The 25,093-nt window shown below is 19.3% G+C and overlaps 1 protein-coding gene across 1 annotated transcript; it reads right to left on the bottom strand.

Annotated features, from left to right (window-relative positions):
- Nucleotides 1-3,781: 3,781 nt before the first annotated feature.
- Nucleotides 3,782-20,440, bottom strand: LOC128955631 (neuropeptide SIFamide receptor-like). The gene is made up of 4 exons (XM_054301305.1): nt 19,981-20,440; nt 16,447-16,546; nt 8,945-9,104; nt 3,782-4,401 (listed from the first exon to the last, which is right to left on the bottom strand). Exons 1-4 carry the CDS (start codon nt 20,438-20,440, stop codon nt 3,874-3,876), a joined length of 1,248 nt encoding a protein of 415 aa, XP_054157280.1. The 3' UTR covers nt 3,782-3,873.
- Between the last annotated feature and the right edge of the window lie 4,653 nt (nt 20,441-25,093).

Consider the following 25,093-nt stretch of genomic DNA (forward strand, 5'->3'; position numbering starts at 1 on the left):
ATAAATTGAGACATAAAAATTTTGACAAATAATTTATTTAATAGGAAATGATAGGTAATAAATTGTAAAAATATTAAAATTATTTATATTATTTTCAAAAAATATATTACCTATATTATCATTTTAACACTGTAATATACCAATAATTTAACAATAACTATGATAAATTATAGTATTAAATTTTAAATAAACTATAATATATAATATTATATTTTCAAAACATTAGTTAAGAACATAATTTTTTTTATATATCTATTTAGCCTAAATTTAACTTTATAAAAAAAGTTATAATTAATTTTAGCTAAATAAAAATAATATAACATTCATACTGTTTATAATTACTTAGAAATTAGTTTTTTTGTTACTATTAAAAAAACAAACGGTTACTTAAAAGTGATGAAATTTTCTAATTACTCATTTGAATGCATTTTAAATGCATTTTAAATGCCTACAGAAACTAAACCTCAAAACAAAGTGAAAGTTTTTTTGTTGCTTTTTATTGTTGAGTAAAATATTAAAAAAATTTTTGTTGTCTTTATAATGTATCAAATCTTATATATCATATATATATATATGTTGTGTTTTAAGTGAAAATAAATTGCATTTTTGCATCAAAATAAAATACTTTTGATTTTGACCTAAATTTCTCATTAGACGAAAATTTTTTATTTTGACTAATATTAGGCACTTATATATATAAAAAACAAAATTGTTTTTTACTGTTCATTATATGCAAAACTTTTTTTATGTTTTTTAATCCATAAGCTCACAGTTATATCAGTGCTTATTATTTTCAATGAATCTTTCTTTTGGGGCCATTATTAAAGATTTGTCTAATAATACATTATATGATCACAAATAATAATTTTTATTATTATTTTCCTATTGCTTGTTATTATTGAAAACTGTACAAAACAACTATAAATAAAAATTTCAATCGATATTACAGCAGTATTAAAAAAAAATAATGTTTTCAATCAAATAGTAAATGATAAAAGTTATATAACATAACTTACGGTATATTATTTATAAGTATACAAATGAATATTATTTCAATAATACATATTTTAGCGAAACAAATGTTTGGCAAAAATCAATTTTTCTTATAAAAATAATAACAAAATAAATTGTATTCATTAGATTGATTTTTTTTATAAGTATAATATTAAAATATTTCAGTTACTGATCATAACTTATGTCTATTTTGATTTTGTGTAATATCTAAATATAACATTAATTTAATAGTCAATAATAAAAATATTATAAAACAATATATCTTATTTTATTATAATAAAAACAGAAAGTTTTAGTAAAATTAATACTTCATTGATTTTTGTTTATTTATATTAATTTATATTTATTATTTAAATATTTGTTTATCATTACATTATGTACATTGATTATATTATATAATATTTTAATAAGTCTTATTTATATCTTATTTTCAAAAAAATAAAAATACTGTATAAAATTGAATTTTGAAAATCAGATTAAAAAACAAATGTCAAAATAATTTTTGTTGTTGTGTAAAATTATAATAAAACTTTTGATAAAAACATGACTCAAGTTACACACACAATAAAATAGATAACCTAGTGTCTAAATTAATTTAGATTATTTTATTATATAATATGCTATTATTAAAGTTATAATATATATTATTATATAATAGGAAATTTCTACAATGTTTTAAAAATAAAAATCCTTTTAACTTATAGAATCATTAAAATTATTTTTGTTTTTTATATTTGTTATATTGTAATATCATATTAACAGCAACTAAATATAATTTATTAGTAAATTTATTAATATTTGTTTAGTTTTCCTATAGTTTAATACTAATAATAAATAAAATTTTTATAGAAATGTATTTCAGTTAAATTTTCTAGAAATTTTTTATTTGTTTTTTTCTAGATATCATACAATAATTTTGAGCTATAATATTAATGTTTGTTTATTTGATCGACCGATTGTCACATATTTATTATACAATTATATTGTGTCCTTCAAACTAAACTATTGGCAAATATTGACTATTGATGTGTCAATCATATAAATATAAATGTAACAAATGTTTTATATTGGATTCATATTAGTGTTAAACGAGTTATAGACCATAACTTATGGTCCATTAAATAAATGTTTATATAAATAAAAAAAAGTGAAATTATATTGAAATAAAAATAATTTTATTTTTTGATTGATATATAATTTAAACCTATAAACTATAAAATTAGTTGTTGTCACAACAATATTATTTTTATTATTACTTTTCCCACAATTGTAGCTTATTTTTTGACAATTTTTGATCATTGAATTATTATAATATCAATAATTGACTAATACTAATAAAAAATTATTTGATAATCTAGTTTAGTCACTGATTTAGTCAAGTTTTTATTTATTACATACACGTGTTATCAGTCAAGCACATCATTGGTATATTATATGATTATATATACAGTATATATATATAACATTTATAGTTATATCAAATTATTATGACAAAAATAATAAAATTTTAAAAGCATTTGTATTCAATAATAAAATTAACTAAACAATTAATATTGTATTTTTTGCAAATGGATTAGAAATAATTATCTACTATAAATTATTCATATATTTGTTTTAACAATTATTCAAAATAAATATATAATTAATTTAGATATTATTTGTTTTTTTCAACATATTAATAATATTTCACATAACTTGAGCTTTTATTTAAATAATTATATTAATATATTTTTTACATGTCTAGACAATAAAGTTTATATAATTTTAATAATACATAAATACATACACACATTACATAATATTTGGTATTATATACAGTAATTATAAAATAATAAATTTTAATATTAAATAATTTTAAACATAATATTATATTTGATGATGTATTATAATATTTTATATTATAATAACAGAAAAATATAAATTTAATTGATAAAAATATTGTCTTTGATAATTAAATACATTAATATATTTACTAATCATTTACAGTATATTGTGTTATATGAAAACACAAATAGTTTAAGGGCAATTAATTAAAATTAAATACATATACAAATTTTGTTTTTTAATTTAAATAAATTACAATTTTAATTAAATTATCAAGTAATCAAATTTCTTTTAAAGATAATGTATAATGTATTATAAAACAAAGTTAACAATATTATCTTATATATAATATTAAATTACAGAATATTCTTTATTATACATATATTATATGTATATATATATTGTTAGTACTGTACTAATTGAATGCTTATGTTTTTTAAAACAAATTATACTGTTTTTAATGCTTGACTTACATTTCACATACATTAACCATTAGTCTATTCAGAGAGCAATTTAATATTTATTATATAGTTTTATATAAATTTTTAAATAATTTAAACATTTTTGGAGTTTTCTGTTGTAATCATTCACAATATGTTATTAAAATATTTATTTTTATACATTTTCTATATCATTAAATTAATAATGCAATACTTTCTATATGTATTATATATATCTTCTTTTATTTTTTATGGCTAAACATATTTACACAGAACTGTGTGTCTAAGGCATTGAAAAAACAGTTTTTTGATTAGTATTTTGTTTGTCATTGTCTGTGTTGTCTGTGTTGTCATTTTTATCTTAAATCATTAAATTTGCCGTAAAAACCTCTTTAGGGACAAGTCATCACTCACTCATTTAAACTCTCTCTCTCTCTCTCTCTCTCTCTCTCTCTCTCTCTCTCTCTCTCTCTCTCTCTCTCTCTCTCTCTCTCTCTCTCTCTCTCTCTCTCTCTCTCTCTACTCACTCACACATACACTCAACCCATATACAGACTAATAGACAATTAAACATAAATAGTGATTATATTTGTTGTTAAACAGCCGTCACAATAGTCTTGTCGTCTCTTTGAGAGGACAGACACGAAAAGGTCTTTTTCCACGAATTTTTATAAAAACTTCGAAACTTATTGTTAAAAAAGAAATACAGTATCGGATTAACACATGAATTGGATGCACCCAACCATTGAGCTATCGGTGCTCCTGTGGTCAACAATTGTGTTGTCCAACTGTTCTCGTCCAGAGTCGGCCCGAGTTTGATAAATGCAAATATCACGTACAGGGGTAGCCATGACAGGGCAAACAACATTACAATTACGATTAACATTTTGAATACTTTTATTTTGGACCTCTCGATCACGTGATTGCTCTGTTGGTTACCATCTTTAAGATTGGCCGGTAAATGTCGGGCCAGTTTGGGTAGCCGTCGGCGCCCTATCTTCAATAATATCAGTATATAGAAGAATGCAATGATAGACAACGGCAACAGATATTGAAAGCCAAGATTGACGACTAAAAAGTAGGTTTTGGCGGCACTAGGAGTTGGCCACACATCTTGACATATCTGTTCAATCAAAGACATTAAATGTTAATATTAATGTATTATATAAAACAATATTTTGTATTTTTAAAAAAACTAATAATTTTATTTTAAATATAATCATATTTTAAACTAATAATTTAAATAGATTTACGTCATATCAAAGTAAAAAATAAAATAATAAAAATAGATATAAAACAGTAAACTATCCAAAAATATTTTTAATTGCAAAATGCTAGTTACAAACAAAGTAATATAGACTTTATAAATAAATATATATATATATATTTGACCTGTTTTTCATATCATACATATTTAATTTTAACTTTTGAATGTTAAATTTAAAAATAGCATTTTTTATCATCAAATCTCCCGACTATTTAATGTCTGATATAAGGCATTCAACTTTTCAATAAATTATATAATATTTCACAAATTAGTTTACTGTAAGTATAGTAAATATTATGTATAAACCTATGATATTAAATCTATGATTAAATCTAACAAAATGACTATTTATTACATTTTTCTTACACTTGTAATGTGTAGTCAGTAGTGTTTATGATTTTCAAGTATTACATACATTATGTCTAAACATTATTAAATTTATTAAAATAAATGAATCTATTATATTATATTAGGTTATTACCAATGAACTATATTAGTTTCAAAGTTTTATATATTAGTATAATAAATTTTCAATATGATTATACTTATTATTCTTATTAAATTAAAAACAATATACTGAATAAAATTTAATAATATATTTCTTAAATCTATTAAAAAGATAATTAACTTTTTCCTATACAGTTTATATTGTATATATTATTATATATTATATGCCCTAAAGTAATAAATTATATAATAATTTGAAAATAAAAATTATCATTTATATTTATAATTATTTTATTATACAAATTTTGCAGTGAAGTACTCTTTAAGTAATATTCAATATATTATTAGTTTCTTTATATAAACAATTAGTGCTTTTAAAAAAACATTTAAAATTAATATAAAATTATTTATAATATAATATAGAATATTATCATTATTAATAGAAATTGCTATAATATTATTAAATTTTATAAATTTTTAATATCATATATTTTTTATTTTAAAATTACATGTATATTAATTTTTTATAAAATATAAGTTAGATACAGTTTAAATATATAATATTATATACAAGTATTAAACAAATGTTTATAAAAATGTATATTTTTATAATTTAAATAGTTTTTAAAAAGAGTTCACTTGAAGCGTATGAAAAATATTGATTATTTGTAAACTAAATATATATATATATTTATATAAATTTAAAATCAATTTTTATCAATTTTTTCTTTAAAAAAGAAATATTCAATAATATAATAATAGATCAGATGATGTCTAATATATATATATAGCTTTGTATTATAATATATTTTTTTCAATAGCTATAAAACAAAAAGAAAATTGTTTTAAATTTTAAATCCCATGGCTTTGGCGTCAAAATTGTTTTACAAAACAACATAACAAAAAAAACTTATTTATTGTATCGATTTATGACACTATTTATGTGTCAATAGTCAGTGAGTTTTTTTATGTTTAAGTAATTGAGTCAATAAATTCAGTCATCAATATATTTTTATTCAGTATATAAGCAAATGTTGACTATTATTATAGAAATTTTACGAGAAAATCAGTTATATTATTGTATTATTTTAAGTTTATTTAAATGTGTTTTGTGTGCAATTTTTTATTCAAAATGTTCTGCCAATGTATGCAAAAAAATATATAAGAAAAATAAAAGTAAAATAAATTATCCGAAAAAAATAACGTAAATGTTTGATATTAAGTGTTGAGTTCAAAATAGTATTCAACAAATATAAATACATACAATAATAATGTAAATAAATAAATCATTTATAATAAAAATAAAATTTTTGGTTATTTTCTTATTTAATTAATAAAATTTCTAAAAATAAAATTTAATGTATATCAACATTGGTTAATACAATATAGGCTTAATTAATAAAATATTTATAAACATTTACTGTATAACTTATAGTAATAAAAGTATATAATTTGATCTTAATTATTAACTGTTAATAATTTAAATATTTATCTGTAATTAAATATTATCATTAAGTATATAAACTAACTATAATAAAGTAATTGTTTATTGCCTAGCAACAATTATGCTTTAATTATTGTATTGCTAAAATTATAGTATATTTATTATTTAACTATAATATATTATCATTTAAAATATATGCATTTTATGCTATTTACTAATTTAACCTTAATTAAATACCATTAAATCTTAATTATTTTGGGCCCTTATTATTTATATTTTAATTTTGATATGATTTCCTAGAATTGTATTTAACTAATTTTATCCACAATAAAAAACAACTAATATATAAATTTCATTGACAACCAATAAATTTGTAATAAATTTTAATTTTATTAGCTCTAAGCTGACATTAATTTTGTTAATAAATGTATATTACTAAGTGACCATTACTGTCAAATATTTCGCAAATACAATAAAACCCTACAAATAAAAACAATATATATATATATTTTTTATTATATTTTGTTGTTGCTATTTATAAATATTGAATAAGTTTTTCTCTAATATAATATTATATATTTTGTGTTTACTATAAGTTAGACAATAAAATTTCATATTATGATAAATATTAGATTTCACTTAACAATATTAATATAGATACATATAAATCAAATGAATCAACAAAATTATAACTTTATATTTTGTAACAATATACTTATTAAATGTTAAAATAAATAATATAAATAAGTAAAAACTTAAGTGAAATAAATAATTTATTAGTTAATATCATATAATTATAATTCACTAGCAATTTACGTTTTAATAGTCATTAACTACAAAAAATACTGCATTTATTTGTTTATTTATATTTATCTTTATTTCAATATATAAATCTAAAACTGAGTTCAAGTACCTAATAGTGTATCTCTTATAATGTCATCATTTGTGGGTCAATAAAGTATTGAAAGAAGACTAAAAAAAAAGTTTTTATTATTATTAGACTCAAAAAAATGAAAGTAAAAATGTTTTTAATAGTTATGTCAATTGATTTCTTCATTTTATTAGTTGAAATGATTCACTTGGGACTCATTTATACGGTTAGTGATGACTGACTGACACAAACAACTGCACATAACTTAACAGTAAAAAACATTATTATTATTATTATTATTATTATTATTATTATTATTATTATTATTATTGTATGAAATTATTTTATTATATTATCAGTCAATGAGTTTGTGTGTTTGTGTGTATGTGTGTTAGAAATGGGCAAATAGAAAATTTCTAATAAATTTCCCTAAGAAAATTTCTATAAGGTTTTTCAGAAATAATTTTCTATAGGAATTTTACTTTATTGATATACTATGGGATCTTCATATAAAGTTATTGTAATACTGTATTATTGATAAATAATATACACATTACTATTATAGAAAATGGGATTTTTATATTTAAAAATTAATAAAATAAAGTTATTATACATAGTTATAATATAAAATTTGTTAATAATTTTATTAAATATTTTATTAATTGAATAATTTTGACAGAAATATCTTTTTATTGTGAAACTTTCTAGAAATTTATCAATTATATTAGAAATTTATCTTTTTTGTCAACACTAGTTTGTGTATATATGTGTGTGATTTGAAAATTGTTTGAATATAACTAAATAATTTAATAAATGAAAAATGTTTATATAATAATAGAATTACATTTAAAACAAAATATATTTCCACAAAAAAATGCCTGAAAAACAACAACTGCTAAAAAAACACTAAAATATAATTAGATTATTAACTCTATTGTCAATTGTGACGTGAATTTTAATAATGCAACAAAAAAACTATTATATTATAAAAAAAATTCACTATTTATACAGAATATACTGTTGTTAATAAAATATGAAATTGTATGATAAAAAATTTTTTTACCGAACAAAAAAATTCATAAATTAATTTGTATGTTTGAACATTACATTTTTTAATACATAAAAGGTTATTATACCAGTTTAATATGTAGATAATATTATTAGTTAACCTTGATACAATCTATTAATTCCGCTCACGACATATGGTTTTGGCATTTAATGTAATGATTTTTGTTGTTGTTTTGTTTTAGTTTAGTTATTGAAAAAAATTGTCGCTTTTGACACATAACATAACGATAAGAGACACAAAAACAATATTATATAATTGAAGCTAATATTAATACACATAAAAATAAAAACAAAAAACAAACATTTTATATTATATATATATATATAAAAAAAATTATATATATATATATCTAAGTTTTATATCAATCAGCTATTTAACAGCTGGATATCTGTATAATAAACTTTTATTTTAGACATTAATTGGACGTAAATTAATTAATTATATTTTATCTTTACTAATTGTATAGTAATGAAATGTTTTTAATATGATTATAGATAAAATTCAGATAAAATAATAATAATAATAAAAAATAACAATTGAGATAAAATTTAATAATAATAATAATAACCTGTAATTCGGTGTACTTTTCAGTAAACATTGGCATCAATTCAAAGTATATGAGCCACGGGAACGACACGCCAAACGATAGGATCCATATAAGTGTTATAACAATACGGCACAAGTTTTTGCCACATTTACGGCCCAATGGGTAATATATGGCGTAAAATCTGTTTGTTATTTTTGAAAAGACAAAAAAAATAAAGTATATATTTAATAATTTAAACAATATGTTTGGGCAATAAATATATTGACGTAATAAAAATTTTGTTTTATATATTGAAAACTTTATAAATTTTAAAGTTATTTCAAACTCAACAAAATAAGGTTTATTATTTTGTTTTTATAAAAACTAGTTTTATTTTATACTAATGTTGTTATATATATTTTTAAATATTTTATATATATATATCGATTTATTTTAAATTTTATTAAATCAGATTTGAACGAAAGATTTAAAAATTTAAAGTTTAATATTTAAAATATTAAGTATAAGTACAATATTGATATTTAAAATAATAGTATTATATTAAGTTATATTTTTATGTCTATTTTTATTATGTTATTGTAATATTATTATAATATAATAATAAAGCATATGTTTTTAAGACATATTTATAATTTATAAAATTATAGTATTATCTTTTAGTATTACATATTTGAAATATTAAATATTATTGATATGCACTAACCATATGCAAACATATATACAAACATTTTAAACATAAGTTATATTCATATTACAGTATACTGTATACTAACTTACGATTGAAATTTATAATTAAAAACGTTATTAATAATAAAATTAATTATTAAAAATATTACAGTATTAAATTAAATTTTGTAAAAATATAAAAAATATTTAAATAAATATAGATTTAATATTATAAACATGTTTTCTTGTGATATATTGTATAAAAAATAAAACCTAATGTCTAGATGTGTAAATAAATCTCAATATCAAATTAAATAAGAAAATAAATCATTTACTTTAAGTATCAATAATTGATTTAACACACAATTGCATAAAAAAGTTTATTTTATTTATCTCATCAGCAATAAATACAAATGAAATAACAAAATTTTAGGTCATTTTTATTTTTTATTCAATTCACTTGTGTTTTTATATATAAATATATTTTTTTATTTATTCAATCCAATAAATAGTTTTTATTTCAACAATGTCAGCAAATTGTTTACAATAAAAAACAATAAAAATTGGTTTTATTATTGATATCTATGTGGTTTATTTTCTAAAAATAAACAATTATCAATTTGCAAAAATAAAATCGTCGTAACTTAAATTACCAAAAAAACTTGTAAATTTCAATTTAATAATAATATAATTAAATTTACACCATCAATAGTAACATTTTGTAAAAATCTATTATATTGTTAAGATATAGCACCTAATATTAAATAAGTAAAAATACAGATAAAACACGATTTAAAAAAAAATAATACTATATATGTATAAATATATATAAACTTGATTTTACCAAAATAAAAATAATCAAAAAGAAACAAATAAATCAAAATAAATAGGGATGAGATAGGGATAACTGTGCGCACACTTGAGGTCAGGGATCTAATAAAATATGTTTTTTTTGTTTTGTTTTTTGTTTGTTGAATATAAATCTATTTGTATGAAAAATTGTATCACGTTATGTGATTTCGGATATTTTTTATTATTTGTTATTGCCATTTGTCTCCATATATTTATATTAATATAATGCTATTATAGTAGTAGTAGTATAGTAATAATAGTAATGTAATAGTAGTAGTAAGTTATATATGTATTATATATAAGTGTGTATGTGTATGTGTGTTTATATATATATATATATATATATATATGTGTGTGTGTGTGCGTGTGTGTGTGTGTATGTGTGATCAGTCACATTTAAATAAAACATTTAATATAATTTACAATCACACACTTTTTTATTATGCAAGTATATGGTATTAATAATAACGTCACGTGATGTTAAATATTTAATATTGTCCACTAGTTGTTAATATAAACTACAGTATAGTGTAGTTCAATGATATCACGCATTAATAACATTTAGCAATAATTTAATAATTTCACTGTACTTTATATCAAAACTATTTAATGTGTTTCAAGTTTCAAGCTTGAAGTATGATTAAAAAAATATTTAATATTCGAGTTTAACATATTAGTTAATTATACTTATTAAAAGATAATCTGTTTTTTATTAAAATTTTATTTATGTATTTATTTATATTTTGAATAGTGATTTAAAATTAAATCTAAACACTTATATAACATTTTTCTAGTTAATAATTGAAAATATAAATACAACTTAAAGGCAATCAATATAGTGGGTGAGTAAATGACTGAATGGGTGAGTAAGCAATAAAAGATATTATGGTTTGTCTGATAACTTTGTGCGCGACTAATGTCCGACCCATCAGTCCATGAAAACCTCGGGTATTAAAACTCATTCATAGAAAGCATTTAATATTAATACAACTAAAGTCTATATACGATATATATATATAAATATAGTATATCAGTATATATTGTATATAAATAAATTGTATATACGATATAAAGATATTACTCTACTATTAATATAATACTGTAATATCAAGTATTAGTTTTTAATATCTTTTTTCCTACTTATCCTTTGTTATCTATTGATTACCAAATCAATTGCTAATTATTGTCTAATAAAAAACAATAAAAAACAACTGAGACTACAATAATTGTTGTTAAGCAAAATGTTTAAAAGGTATTATTATTATTATTATTATTATTATTATTATTATTATTATTATTATTATTATTATTATTATTATTATTATTATTATTATTATATGATTGCCTAATATTACTTTGACGTTAAACAGATATTATTATAATATATAAATTATATCAACAACAACAACACAGACTATTGAATAGTCTATACATTATTATTATTTTTTCAATTTTGTTATCTAACATTTCAATGAAAATATCTATTCATATATCAATAAAAAATAAAAAGCCCGTACAAACACACACACACACACACACACACACACACACACATCATATTATAACTATAATCAGACCCAACAACAACAAAACCAAACTAACTGTCCAAATGTTTAATACCAGAAACAATTCATCAGTTGTTGGTTTTGATAATCAAAATAAAAATAAAAATAAAACTTATAATCAAATAGTATATAACTAAATAAGACATCACTGGAGCAATATGTTATGTCATGTTATTGCATATAATTTAATTGATTAGATAATATATATGTATATACCGTATTATAATATAAATATGATATTATAATATATATATATATATATATAAAATATCAATATCTTATGTAATGACTTAAAGAGCATTATCTATTTTGCTAACATTCAAAATAAAAGATGATTATATCAATAGATATTCATGAAAAACAACATGTGTTACATAACAGGAAATATAAATGATTAGAAAAGTGAAATTGAATTCAATGTATGATATTATTTATTAAAATATATAAATAGATTTCTAAACAATTTTTTTATTGATCTTAAATATAATACATTATTTTATTTTTTTCTGATTAAATAAAGTAAACATCCGCTTCACAAACAATATTGATTTTTTATAACTTACAATAAGTTAAAAAAAAAATTAAAATTTAATTTTATATAATTGTAATTAGTTATAGTATCAAAGATTATGTTGAATATAAATATATTTGCATAAAAAATATATTATAATTGCTAATTTATTTAATAATAAAACATTTTGATGTTTGTAACTATTATTATTTATTATTAGTATTGTTATTAGTGACTGATATTTTTTCTGATATAAAAGTCAGCAAATTATTAGAATTATAACAAAAAAACCGTTTTCTGGTTTTGATTTTTTGTAAATATTTTCTGACACAAAATGAAAGAAAAATAAAAACGAAAATAGACTTTAAAAATATAGATTCACTTGATTTGCAGTAATAATACTTTTATTCCTAAAAACATTATATATATATATATATAAGTATATTCTTAAAAGAAAATAATAATAATAATAATAATAAAAGAGGAAAACCTACAAAATATGTTTAGAACTATGTTTAGAAAAAAACTAAATAAAATATCCAATAATATAAATATACAGTTATTTGTTTTGTAAATCTTATGGCTATCCCCCGTAGGAATTACCCCATAATGTACTGGTATGTGAAGATTCTTTACTATTATTGAGAGAGAGAGAAATAGTCGATATATTTATATTTATATTATTTTATAAAACACAAGACACGACTACTTAATGTCCATCAGTAATGGTTAGCAATATGGGAATGTAATACCATTTAGCCAATAATATAGATAAAAGTAAGACAAAAATAAACTGTCCGATTTAAATGAATAAATTTTGTGTCACTATGTACTGTATATGTGTGTTACTGTTTACTGTCGGAACATTACTATAATTAAATGCAATGTATTTGAATGAAAATTGCCGACAGCACCCTTACAATTGGCATACTGTTCCTTATATACTGTATATTGAATATATATATATACAATCTATAACAATCAAATGTATAGCATCTGCTTAAGTTTATATTGACTGTGTATCTCATTATTGAAACTTCAAATTTGTGCTAAGCATGCAATTATATTGCCATTTACCTAAAAGCTATGTGTTATGCATTGTTGTTTATTGCCAATTTCACTAATACTATATATCTATTTGTATGTATGTATATATGTATGTATGTATGTATGTATGTATGTATGTRTGTGTGTGTGTGTGTGTGTGTGTGTGTGTGTGTGTGTGTGTGTGTGTTTATGTATGTGTTTGTCTCAAATACTCTATTACTCTATTGTTGTTATCAACAGATATACAGTAGTTTAATATTATTGGATGCAATATTTGTAATATACAGTAATATAAGGCAATAAAAAAATCTCCCAGTGCACTAATCAAATCTAATTTTAGTCATGAATAAAATAATAATAATAATAATAGTTTTAAAAGAAAATAATTGTTTAAAAAAATAACATTTAATTAAAATAATATAAATAAACTTTTGTCGGTAAAACTTAAGTTCAAAATAAAAGTAAATATAATTTTTCATTTGAAGATACAATTTCTTTTGAATAATATATATTATTAGGTAACATACTATATAAATATATAATAAAATATATTGTGTTTTAATCATATAAAAAACAATCAATTATGCTATTCATTAAAGTATAATCTGATTAAAATACATAATATATACAGTAAAATGCATAAATAAATCTTAACAAAATGCAAATATCTAACCTCAAGTTATGTCACACATTAATTAATCTTATTTTTTATATTCATTGTATGGGAAAATAGCTTATGTCTAATCTATGGGAATAATCTGTGTCTCAAAATATATATATATAACAATAAAAAACATTTTAATAATATAAATTATTTGCATACAAAAACTGAATATTCTGTATAAACTTTTGTATAAAAAAAACATTTTTTTGTGTTGTTTTATATTTTATATTTGGCAACACTTCAAACCAATTTATATATAACTTATTGTATACTTTAGTATATAATCAAAGTTTTAGTAATTGCAAAATTTTGAATATAAACTATAAAATTGCAAATTCATAGTATATAATAATCAAATAATTTAGATTTTTCCACTGAAACATATAAATTAAATTTCTGTTACTTAATAAAAATATATTTTTTTAATTAACAAAAAAAATTATTTAATTAAATAAGTTTGTTGTCTATCTGTGTTTATATAAAATTCAATCAAAATAATTAAGAAGTTTGTGTTGGTGTCAAAATTGTTTTGGTTATATATATATATATAATTTTATTTTTATTTAGTTTATCGCTTAGCAAATGCTAAATAAAGTAAAAATTAATTAATTTAACCCAAATTTTAGTGTCCAAAAACAAACATTCATTTTAATGTCTAACTTTGAAATAGCGTTTAAGTAATATATTTATACATTTATACAATATTTAGTGCAGACATCAATAATACATAAACAATAAACAATTGTAATAAATATAATTATGACGTTAAAAGCAGTATTTTAATTAGATTTTTGTTGAGATTTTATCAACTATTTTTTGATAATTAAATTCGTGTTCAAATTTTTATATATTAATCTTATTTATATATTTATTGAACAAATAATATAAAGATATAGTAACAATTATATAAAATAATTTATAAATATCGTATCTATAATAAATATTATTATTAATTTTATGTACAATAATTATAGTTGATATAATTAATCAAACTTAAATACTATATTAATATTAATAAACAAAACTTTTATATATTTTAATTTTATTATATTTTTAATAATATTATTTATTTATAGAAATAATTAATTTTAACCGGTAATTATCTATTATTATTAATGATATTATTAAAAATATAATATTATAAAATATTAATTTTCTTTCAATAAAATCTTTAATTTAACTAAATTATTATTATAAATTATTTATATAAATACTGGTAGTCTATTTTTAATAAGAAAATAAATAACTTAATAATAAAAATTATTATTTTTATTAATATAAAGTGAAGGATCTATCTTACAATCATAAATAGATTTATACAACTATTTTATAGTTTATTAATGAGAGTAAAGACTAGAATATAAGTAATGAAAAATGTGTTCAGAATTTATGAATTGAATCCATATATTGGAGTCGACATAGAGTTAGAAAATAGTTGGCAAAGAAATGCATTGAACATAACATTTGTAATGAAATGTATGAAACATAAAGTCAAACAACAAATTGAATTGTTGTCCACTAAAAATATACGGTAGTCTTATTGTATAAATCATACAATATATTATATAAACTTTATAAAAAGTATAACATAACATATGGTGCATATATTGTACACAAAACTCTGTATAGAAATATATAATACAGTAGTTATATTGGAATAAAACATTGAAAGAATATTCTTGTATTAAATTTGAATTGTTTTACTTTATATTGTATATATATATTCTTTGTATTGCATTTAATAATATTTATACACTTTTTTCAATATAAAAGTATATTTACTGAAACAATAAGTGATGATATAGAAGGATTAAGTTCAGGGACCTTTATCTCTTTTCTACTATAGTAGTAATAACACTATAAACTGTACTATACATGTATTAGTGACGCCAACAAACGTGATGTTGTGCCACACAAACGGCATTTTATTTGTGTGTAAAATTTGATTTCAAAAGACTATTAGGTAGGCCTAACCTTACAGACACACACACACACACACACACACACACACACACACACACACACACACACCGACAGTGAGATAACAATGTTGGTTAAGTGAATAAATAGGAGTGAAAATAATATATATATATATACCTTATATACCTTATAGAGTCTTATATAATTTATCATAATAGAAAAAGGATATATTGTGTATAATAGTAGTATATAAATAAAATGTATATAATAATATAGTGATAATCAAACGGGGACTGACCTGTCTATAGATATGGCCACTAATGTATACACCGAAGCGTTAACCGATACGCCCTGAAGATAGGGAACGGCTTTACAGATGAAACGACCCAAAAGCCAAGCTATAGATCATCGATGAGAAAGTAAATGAATGGCATATAAAAAGAAAGAAAGAAAATATTAAGAAAAGGTTAGATATATATAGATATACTGTATATATATATATAACTAATGTGAAAGAAATGTGAGAAAATAAATTTTATGGAAAAATATGTTTTCATAGCTATTATTTGTTGTTACCATATATTTGATATCGTTGTGATTAAATACACACACAATGTGTCAATTAATTATACCATTTATCTATTGAATTGATTTACTTTTATACTCTTTTTCTACTCTTTTTTTTGTTGTTTTTGGTTATACACTATGTTTTTGATATATATTAAAATCAATGTCAGTGTGGGTGTGAATGAACTCTTTTTGTGTTTTTAATGCATTGTTTAAAAAAGTATGAAATTATTATCATATCATATATTTAAAAAAAAGGTTTCAAACATTTTCATAAATAAATAATCACTTTTTTCAAACTATATAATACTATAACTATATAATACAAATGCAATACTATACAATAAATGTAATATACATTTACATTTTGTTTAAGTACATATCATATACATGTCTAACTGAAATAATGTTTAATATCATATAAACTATTAGGTAGTTTTCCAAATCCTTGACTATTGAATTATTTACTTATGTTAATAATGCTTATAAAATAATAATTTAGTAAAGAATTTGTTAGATTTTTTTTGTTTTTGTTATTTATATATATATATCTGTTTAAGAATATTCTGAATGTATAAACATAATGTTCTGTACATTATTAAACTTATTGGCATTAAATCCCCATTAAAAATATATATTAGATTATTACAAGGGATTCTACTGTATTACAATAAATACGTATATAAAATAATATGTTATAAATAATAATAAAATTGATAAATAATTTCCTGACAGTTAACATAGCGTAGAGAGAAATATAAAAATAAATTCCCTTTTTTACACAACAATAGGCTTTCAAAAAATGCTTTTAAACACATGAAATATTTTGTTGTTGTTGTAATTATTGAATAGATTTTATACATTTATACCGTATATTATACTGAATATATATATACATATATTGATATATTAGAAAATACAATATTTTGAATGGGTTTTAAAGGGATTGTCTGAGGGATCAAATTTCTATTTAATGGTAATGATTTTAAAACTTTAAACAATGTTAAACATAGCAAATAAGTCATTAAATGTTTTAAAAATAAAATTATTGTTTTCTAGAAAATTGCTAAAATAGTTGATAAAACCAATTTTCGCAACGAAAAAGTATATTTTATGCAAATATACTGTTAAATGATTAAATTAATCGACATAAACAACCAAAACTAACACTTTTTTTTACTTTATTACAATACAAAATCAATTTAACGCCCGACACGTAGTTATATATATATATTGTTTTAGTGTCAAATTCATAGCACATAAATATATTTTAAGATTATTTAACGGATAATAACAAAATCCAGTGATTAGTTAATAACAAGTTTTTATAAGCATATATTTTTTAATAGTCTATATATATATAGTATACAGAATCTATATTATATTGTATTTTTATATAATACAGTAAACTGTATATAATTTTTATAAATACTGTATAGTCATGTATTGGTATTGTATACGTTATGTACACTATGTGTGGGATAATATCAATAACTAATCCAAACATTTTTCTCAGTTATGTTTTTAAGTCCTTAACACACAAAATGCTTTTAAAAGGTATTTGACTGCACTTTCATTGTTATATGATATGAATTGTTGTGATATACTATAATGTTTGTATATATAAAATTTAAGTTTATATTTACGTTATATAATATACAATGGACTTACAATCAGGTTTCATATCTATAAACTCTAGGGCTATAAACTTTGTGTAAAGTTATTAATGATATCTACTTTTCTATTAATGTATCCATTAATCCTCGGAATGGGAGATAAAATTTCATCAATAAATCGGATGTCTGTTTAATACAATAAATACAATAATAATAATAATAATACTCGAAGATTACCGTAAGATTGATTCAATATATATTTTATTTAATTTTTAAAAATTTAGTTTAAATTAAATATTTTTTTTCTATAAAAATTCTATAAATATTTTAGTAAAATCTAATAAATAAATTTTATCAATTTAAAACATATAAAATATTGATAGTGACTCGGATTACATTGATGTCATTATTAATATTTATGATACAAAAAACTAAAACAATTGGCCAGTATATAACATTTTGATACTAAATATATATATATAAATGTATTATATGAATAGTTGAGTGGTTAACCAATAAATGATTTTGTTTTTTGAGTTAGATGAATTTAGTGATTAATGATGATTTTTTTTAATTAAAATATTTCACGTAGTTTATTTTTAGGACACACAGTTATAAATTATAACTTATAATAAAATATTTAGCTAGGTCTAGGTCAATATACTGAAATTTTGTCAAAAATTTTGATCAATAAATTAAATTAAACAATTAAAAATATATGTTTTAATAAGCAAATAAAATTTATTGTTAGTTATGTGAACTACAATTTGCGTATCATTTTTATTATTATTTATTTTTTGAATGTAACTAGGGTTTCAAATAAATAATCATAAAACTTTATTAATAGCAAATTATATTAATTAAAAAATATTTATTTTTATCCTATTATTATTTATTTGTAAAAATTATTAATTAATAATTCATTACTAGTATGTTTTCAATGTTTAAAAATATAATCAAATAAAAAACTTGGAATATTAGATAAATAAAAAAAGTAATTAATTGCTATATATTAAAAATAAATTATTTTTAGATTTTTAATATGTGTAATAATTATAATCAGGTAAATATTAATATTAACTTTTAAAAAATTTATTTTAGAATATTAAAAAAAATTCTATAAATAAAAATTTATCAAATCTATGGTATATTTACATTATTAGCTCAATATAATACATTCAATACTATAAAAAAAATTATTCATAAAAAGTTTTATTCTTAATAAACATATTTAAAAATATATTATATATTAAAAAATAATAATAAAATATTAAATCAAAATTTTTGTTTACTTTAAACTTATTTTATTAGCAACCTACCGTATATAACATTAAATATTTTAGATTAATATATATATAAACTTTAATATTTTATTAAAATATTATTTTTATAATATATATTATATCTAAATATAGAAAAAAAATCCAAATTCAATAAAAACTATAAAAAAGTGTGTATTATTATTACTGTCATCAAATGATGTGTAAATTTTTGTGCTAAACTTTACATTAAACATTGAAACAACAAAAACGTGAACATCATTTCAATGGTGTGTTTTATTTATTGAATTAATTCAACTAAAGTTTGCTTTTAATAATATTAAAATACTAAATCAAAAATAAAATGTTAGTTATTTTAACATTACTTACGGCCAAAAATATTTCCAATTAGTGTCGGCGGCAAACAAAACAAAACAACCAATAGGTCGGCCAACGCCAGATTACCGACAAATCGGTAAAAGACTTTATTGGACGATACGGACACCGAACTGTTAGTCTGTTTGCGTAACGCATAGATTATCCAAAGCACCGATAGGTTGCCGATTAGTCCGATGAGAAACACTATTATATAGGCTATCAGGTAGGCTATGGTCCATGTGATGGAGTGCCGCAAATAGCAGCCAAACGATAGGTTGCACAGAGAGGCGATATAGTCGTCCAGATCTTGATGTTCGGCACCGGTATTCAGGTCTACGCCAAGATGTCGACCATTTATGCCGGCGCTGACCAACTCTTGCATCAATCTGTCGTCAAATGGCGCCAAAGTGTATGAGCTGTTAGTGTCCGTCACAACATGTCTTAACGTTTTATTGACAAAATTATTTGTCATTTTATTATTATTATTATCGCTATAGTTATTGTTAATATTATTAATATTATTATTATTATTATTATTATATATATAATTATTATAAACTACTTTTTTGGACAGTTTAGACAAATAAGCAAATATTAAAAGACAATATAATATCAATTCTTTTCATAAGTTACTGTATTTTTTTATTTATTTAATTTTATATGTGTTTGCTTTTGCAATTGAGATCAGATGTATTAAATAATATATTGTTTTTTTGATGAGCAAACAAACTGTTATTTTTGTATCAAATTTCGCAGATTTTTTCATAATTGTTGTTTAATTTGCCGATGTATTATATTTTTTTTGGTAAATTATATTTATTTCGCAATTCACAATTTTATTGTTATTATTTATTTATATTAAAGCTTAAATTGAGTCAAATTATATGTTAATAATTTTTTTCATTTTAATAACAAAATATAACTTTTTAAGTAATTGAAACAAAATGTCTTAATTGTTTTTAAATTATTTGTTAATTATAGCACTTAGAAAATTTAGAGCAATTTAGAAGAAAAAAAATATTTTTGAAACTTTATTTTTTAAGTATTTTTTTATACAAAATACTAGCTTTAATTTTAAAACAAATATAATTTTTCATGTTGTTTATTTTAATGTAAATAATGTAAATAGTATGAATAAACAAAGTTTACAAATAAAGATATTTAAATATTTAACATAAATTTTTAATGTAACATAATTAGCACATTTATTAAATAAATAATAATGTTTTTTTTAAAAAATAACTTACGTAAAGCGCATATAACTTGAATGTAATAAAATATTACTTAAGTAAATATTATAATATTTAGTTGTAATTAATATATAATATTTATTATTATTATATTAATAATTTATTTACCATTAAATATTCTTTTTTTATTATTATTATTATTTAGACATGAATATTTTATAAATTTAACATAAATATTGTAGTTTTCAAGATTAAACTGATTGATGGATTAATTCAAACAAACAAAATAAATATATATATATTTAAATGATGAATACATTCACTGTGTGATAGACATTGATAATACACTTACAGTTTATAACCAACTCTGAGCACAACTCATCAGTGACTGACTATCTAATCATCGCTTATAATATTTTAATAGTCAGATACAGACACACTCTCACAAACAAAACTCATACCATAAATATAACACAAACATAACATTTTCATAGTATGTATGAACACATTGACTGAAATTCTGTATACAAAAAGTTATTTGTAGTCAAAGAATATTCTGTGAATTTGTTTGTTAGACAACACAAGAGTTTTTTTTCTCTCTCTCTTTTCTCTCTTTTTTTTCTCTCCCTCGTTGTCGGCAACCGATGCCTATGAATGAAGATTTTTATGTGGTGTGTGAATGAAGATGAGTGAGCAAAACACTAGACTATCGGTTCATACAGTCAACGGCACCGGCAGTTTGTTTGATAGAGTTTTGCACACACATAAAAAGATTGTTAAAAATGTTTGTGCGTGTGTGTATGTATGTGTGTGTGTATGTATGTGTGTGTATGTATGTGTGTGTGTGTATATGTGTATGTATGTGTGTGTGTGTGTGAGAGAGAGAGAGAGAGAGAAAGAAAGAGAGTATGTATGCGCACACATGTTATAGTTAGCCAATTGTTGGATATATATATTCTTATCAATACTATTATTTTGCTTAAAAGGCTTATATATTGAGAAATACGAGAAAAAGGAAACAAAATTGAAATTTATATATTATTTTATACAATATATAACAATATATTTCAATATTAATGCCAATAAAATGTGTGTTTTAGTCGTTTGTTTTTGTGTTTTTTTTGTTTGTTTGTTACGACAAAATTTATTTTACAAAAATATTTCTAATTAATCTGCTTTCAAATAATGTACAATACATGCACAGTACATATAACACTGTGTATATTCCGGTATATATATATATAACAGTAAATCCTGTATAATATTAATATTTAGGTAAAACTACATTTTAGTCAATATTAAATTGTAAAAAATTAATTAAACTAAGTTTTAAAATTTCAATATTTAATATAATATGTAATTACTTAATGAACACGGCGTAATTATTTTTTTAAAAAATCTAATTAAAGTTTTAAAATTTAATTATAATTTATACATAAAATTATTGCTAATAAACTCAAAACAAATAATTTAATAAAAATAATATAACAGACTTGAAGTTCATTTCTGATTATTTACAAATATATGAATATGTATTATAAATTATAAAATTTATTAATAAAATGTGTAAACATGATAATCATTTTAAAAAATTAAAAGTCTATATTATAGTATGCAGTAGTTATGTTTGCAATAATTTATATTCAAATAATTTTGATAAAAATTATAAAGAAAATGTTTGATATTATTCATAATATGTATTTATATTCATAAAACGTAATTATTTTATATTAATATTAAAATAACACACAAACACACACTCATAATACAGTAATTATTAGCTTATATAATAAAATTATAATATATTTTATAATAATTATTATACATGAAAAAATTATATACAGGTAAATATATATATAAATATTATTGAAAATAAACTTGAAAATATTTATTTATTAAGTGCATATGGTGTAGGCGTCTATTATAATTAGTGTTGGCAAAAAAGAAAAATTTCTAAAATAACTGACAAATTTCTAGAAAGTTTCTAAAAGAGATTTCTGTCTATAGGATCCCCATGTTAATTTTGTTTTATATCAATTTTTGTTAAAATATATATTTATTAATAATAACTAATAACATTATTTTTATTAATTTTAAATACAGAGATCCCATTTATATAATAGTAATGTTTATATTATTTATCAATAATAGAGTATTACATTAACTTTATATAGAGATCCCATTGTATGACAATAAAGTAAAATTTCTATAAAAATTTATTTATAAGATACTTTCTAGAAATTTTCTTAGGGAAATTTAGTAGAATTTTTCTATTTGCCCATCTCTAATGATAATCAATAAATACATAAAAAAACATATAAAAACATTTTCATTTATATTTATTTATATTATAAAGTTTATATTTTACAGGAAAGTACAGTATATTATAATCTATATATTGAAACATACAGTATTATAAATAATTTTGTTTATACAGTATTCATAAACATAATATAATAATAATATTACATAAACATAAAAATATAAGTATAAAATATTTATATATTAAAAACATAACAAAAATATTGCATAAAATATTTGTATCTCAAAAACTAACGGTTCATTTAACGGTTTTATTTAAAAATCCGGTAATGACTTCCTTAATACTATCCCTAGATTTCATATAAATAATTATATTATGATATTATTTATAATAATAATAATAATACTTTTGTTAAATTTTATGTACTATTAGATTATTGTTTTATTTAATGTTAGTTTTTATTTGATTGTTTTAAAACACCCATTAGTCTGATGTAATAAAGTATACTGTATTTTAACGAATTATAATTATTATTATGACTTATTGTTATAAAGTATATATTTTAAGCAAATTAAACAAAAATTTATTTTATTATAATTTAATTTTAAACTATAATATTAACATTAATCCTTAAATGTATTTTAAAAAATTATTTGAATGAATATATTTTAAATTTATAAATATTATTTTTTTAAATGTCAAATGTTGATATTTTTATTAATTAAAATTTTTAGTAAAAATGACATTTTAGCGTAAATTTTATAATTCAATTGAAACCTTAGGCTTTATTTATTTATATTCAAAATCTTTGATTATGTTATCTATATATTAAAAAATTTAATTAACATAAACTAATAACTAAACAAGTATTTATTTTATTTTTCACTACTTATAGTATTTATAAAACATATTAAAATTTGTTTGAAATATAAGTTTTCATCAAAGATATTAAAATTATTAGTATATTATGCATATAATATTATATCTGAATATTGTAATAAACATAAAGTTATTGAATAAAAATGCAATTTTGTGTTATTATATTATAATTATTATTACATACTATGATTTCAATAATTATTTTTTACTCAATAATTATGCATAAATTGAATGTAAAGATAATAAAAAAATATAAAACATAAAAATTGTATATCTATAAATGTTTTTATCTATTATTCAAATAAAAAAATAAAAAACTAATTTATTTTTATTGTTGCATTTCTATTTTATCAATGACAATAAATACTTATTATTATCTATTATAATATATTTATTTATATATTTTTATTAATAAGTTTTCCATGTAACAATTATAAACGTTTATAATAAATTTTAATAATTTTTTTTTACATTATTAGGTACATTTAATAATAGATTTTACTAAAAAAATGAACTTGTATAAATATTTATAAAAAAAATAATATATAAATAAATTTAATAGTATTTATTGTATAAATAATTTGTAAAATGCATAACATTTATTAGTTAACAAGTGGAAAATATTTAGAAAATTATCTATAAAACGTTTTTTTATATTTATTACAATAATCAATATAATGAAAACAAAAATTATATATGTATAAATGTTTAAATAAAATAATACAAAATAATATAATTTTTAACAAATATAAAATAAAACAAATTTTGAAATATTAATATAAAATTTTATAAT

Source organism: Oppia nitens, unplaced genomic scaffold, assembly GCF_028296485.1.
Source record: "Oppia nitens isolate AA-2021 unplaced genomic scaffold, nextdenovo-longstitch-racon4-pilon3 scaffold2_pilon_pilon_pilon, whole genome shotgun sequence".
NCBI classification, from domain to species: domain Eukaryota; kingdom Metazoa; phylum Arthropoda; class Arachnida; order Sarcoptiformes; family Oppiidae; genus Oppia; species Oppia nitens.

Bases quoted from the DNA above. Each gene is read 5' to 3' on its own strand.
- LOC128955631 (XM_054301305.1), bottom strand. From the start codon at position 20,440: ATGACAAATAATTTTGTCAATAAAACGTTAAGACATGTTGTGACGGAC. The intron at 16,547-19,980 runs GTAAGTAATGTT...GATGATCTATAG, and splicing joins AATTGGAAATATTTTTGGCC to CTTGGCTTTTGGGTCGTTTC. The intron at 9,105-16,446 runs GTCAGTCCCCGT...AATAACAAACAG, and splicing joins GTGGCCATATCTATAGACAG to ATTTTACGCCATATATTACC.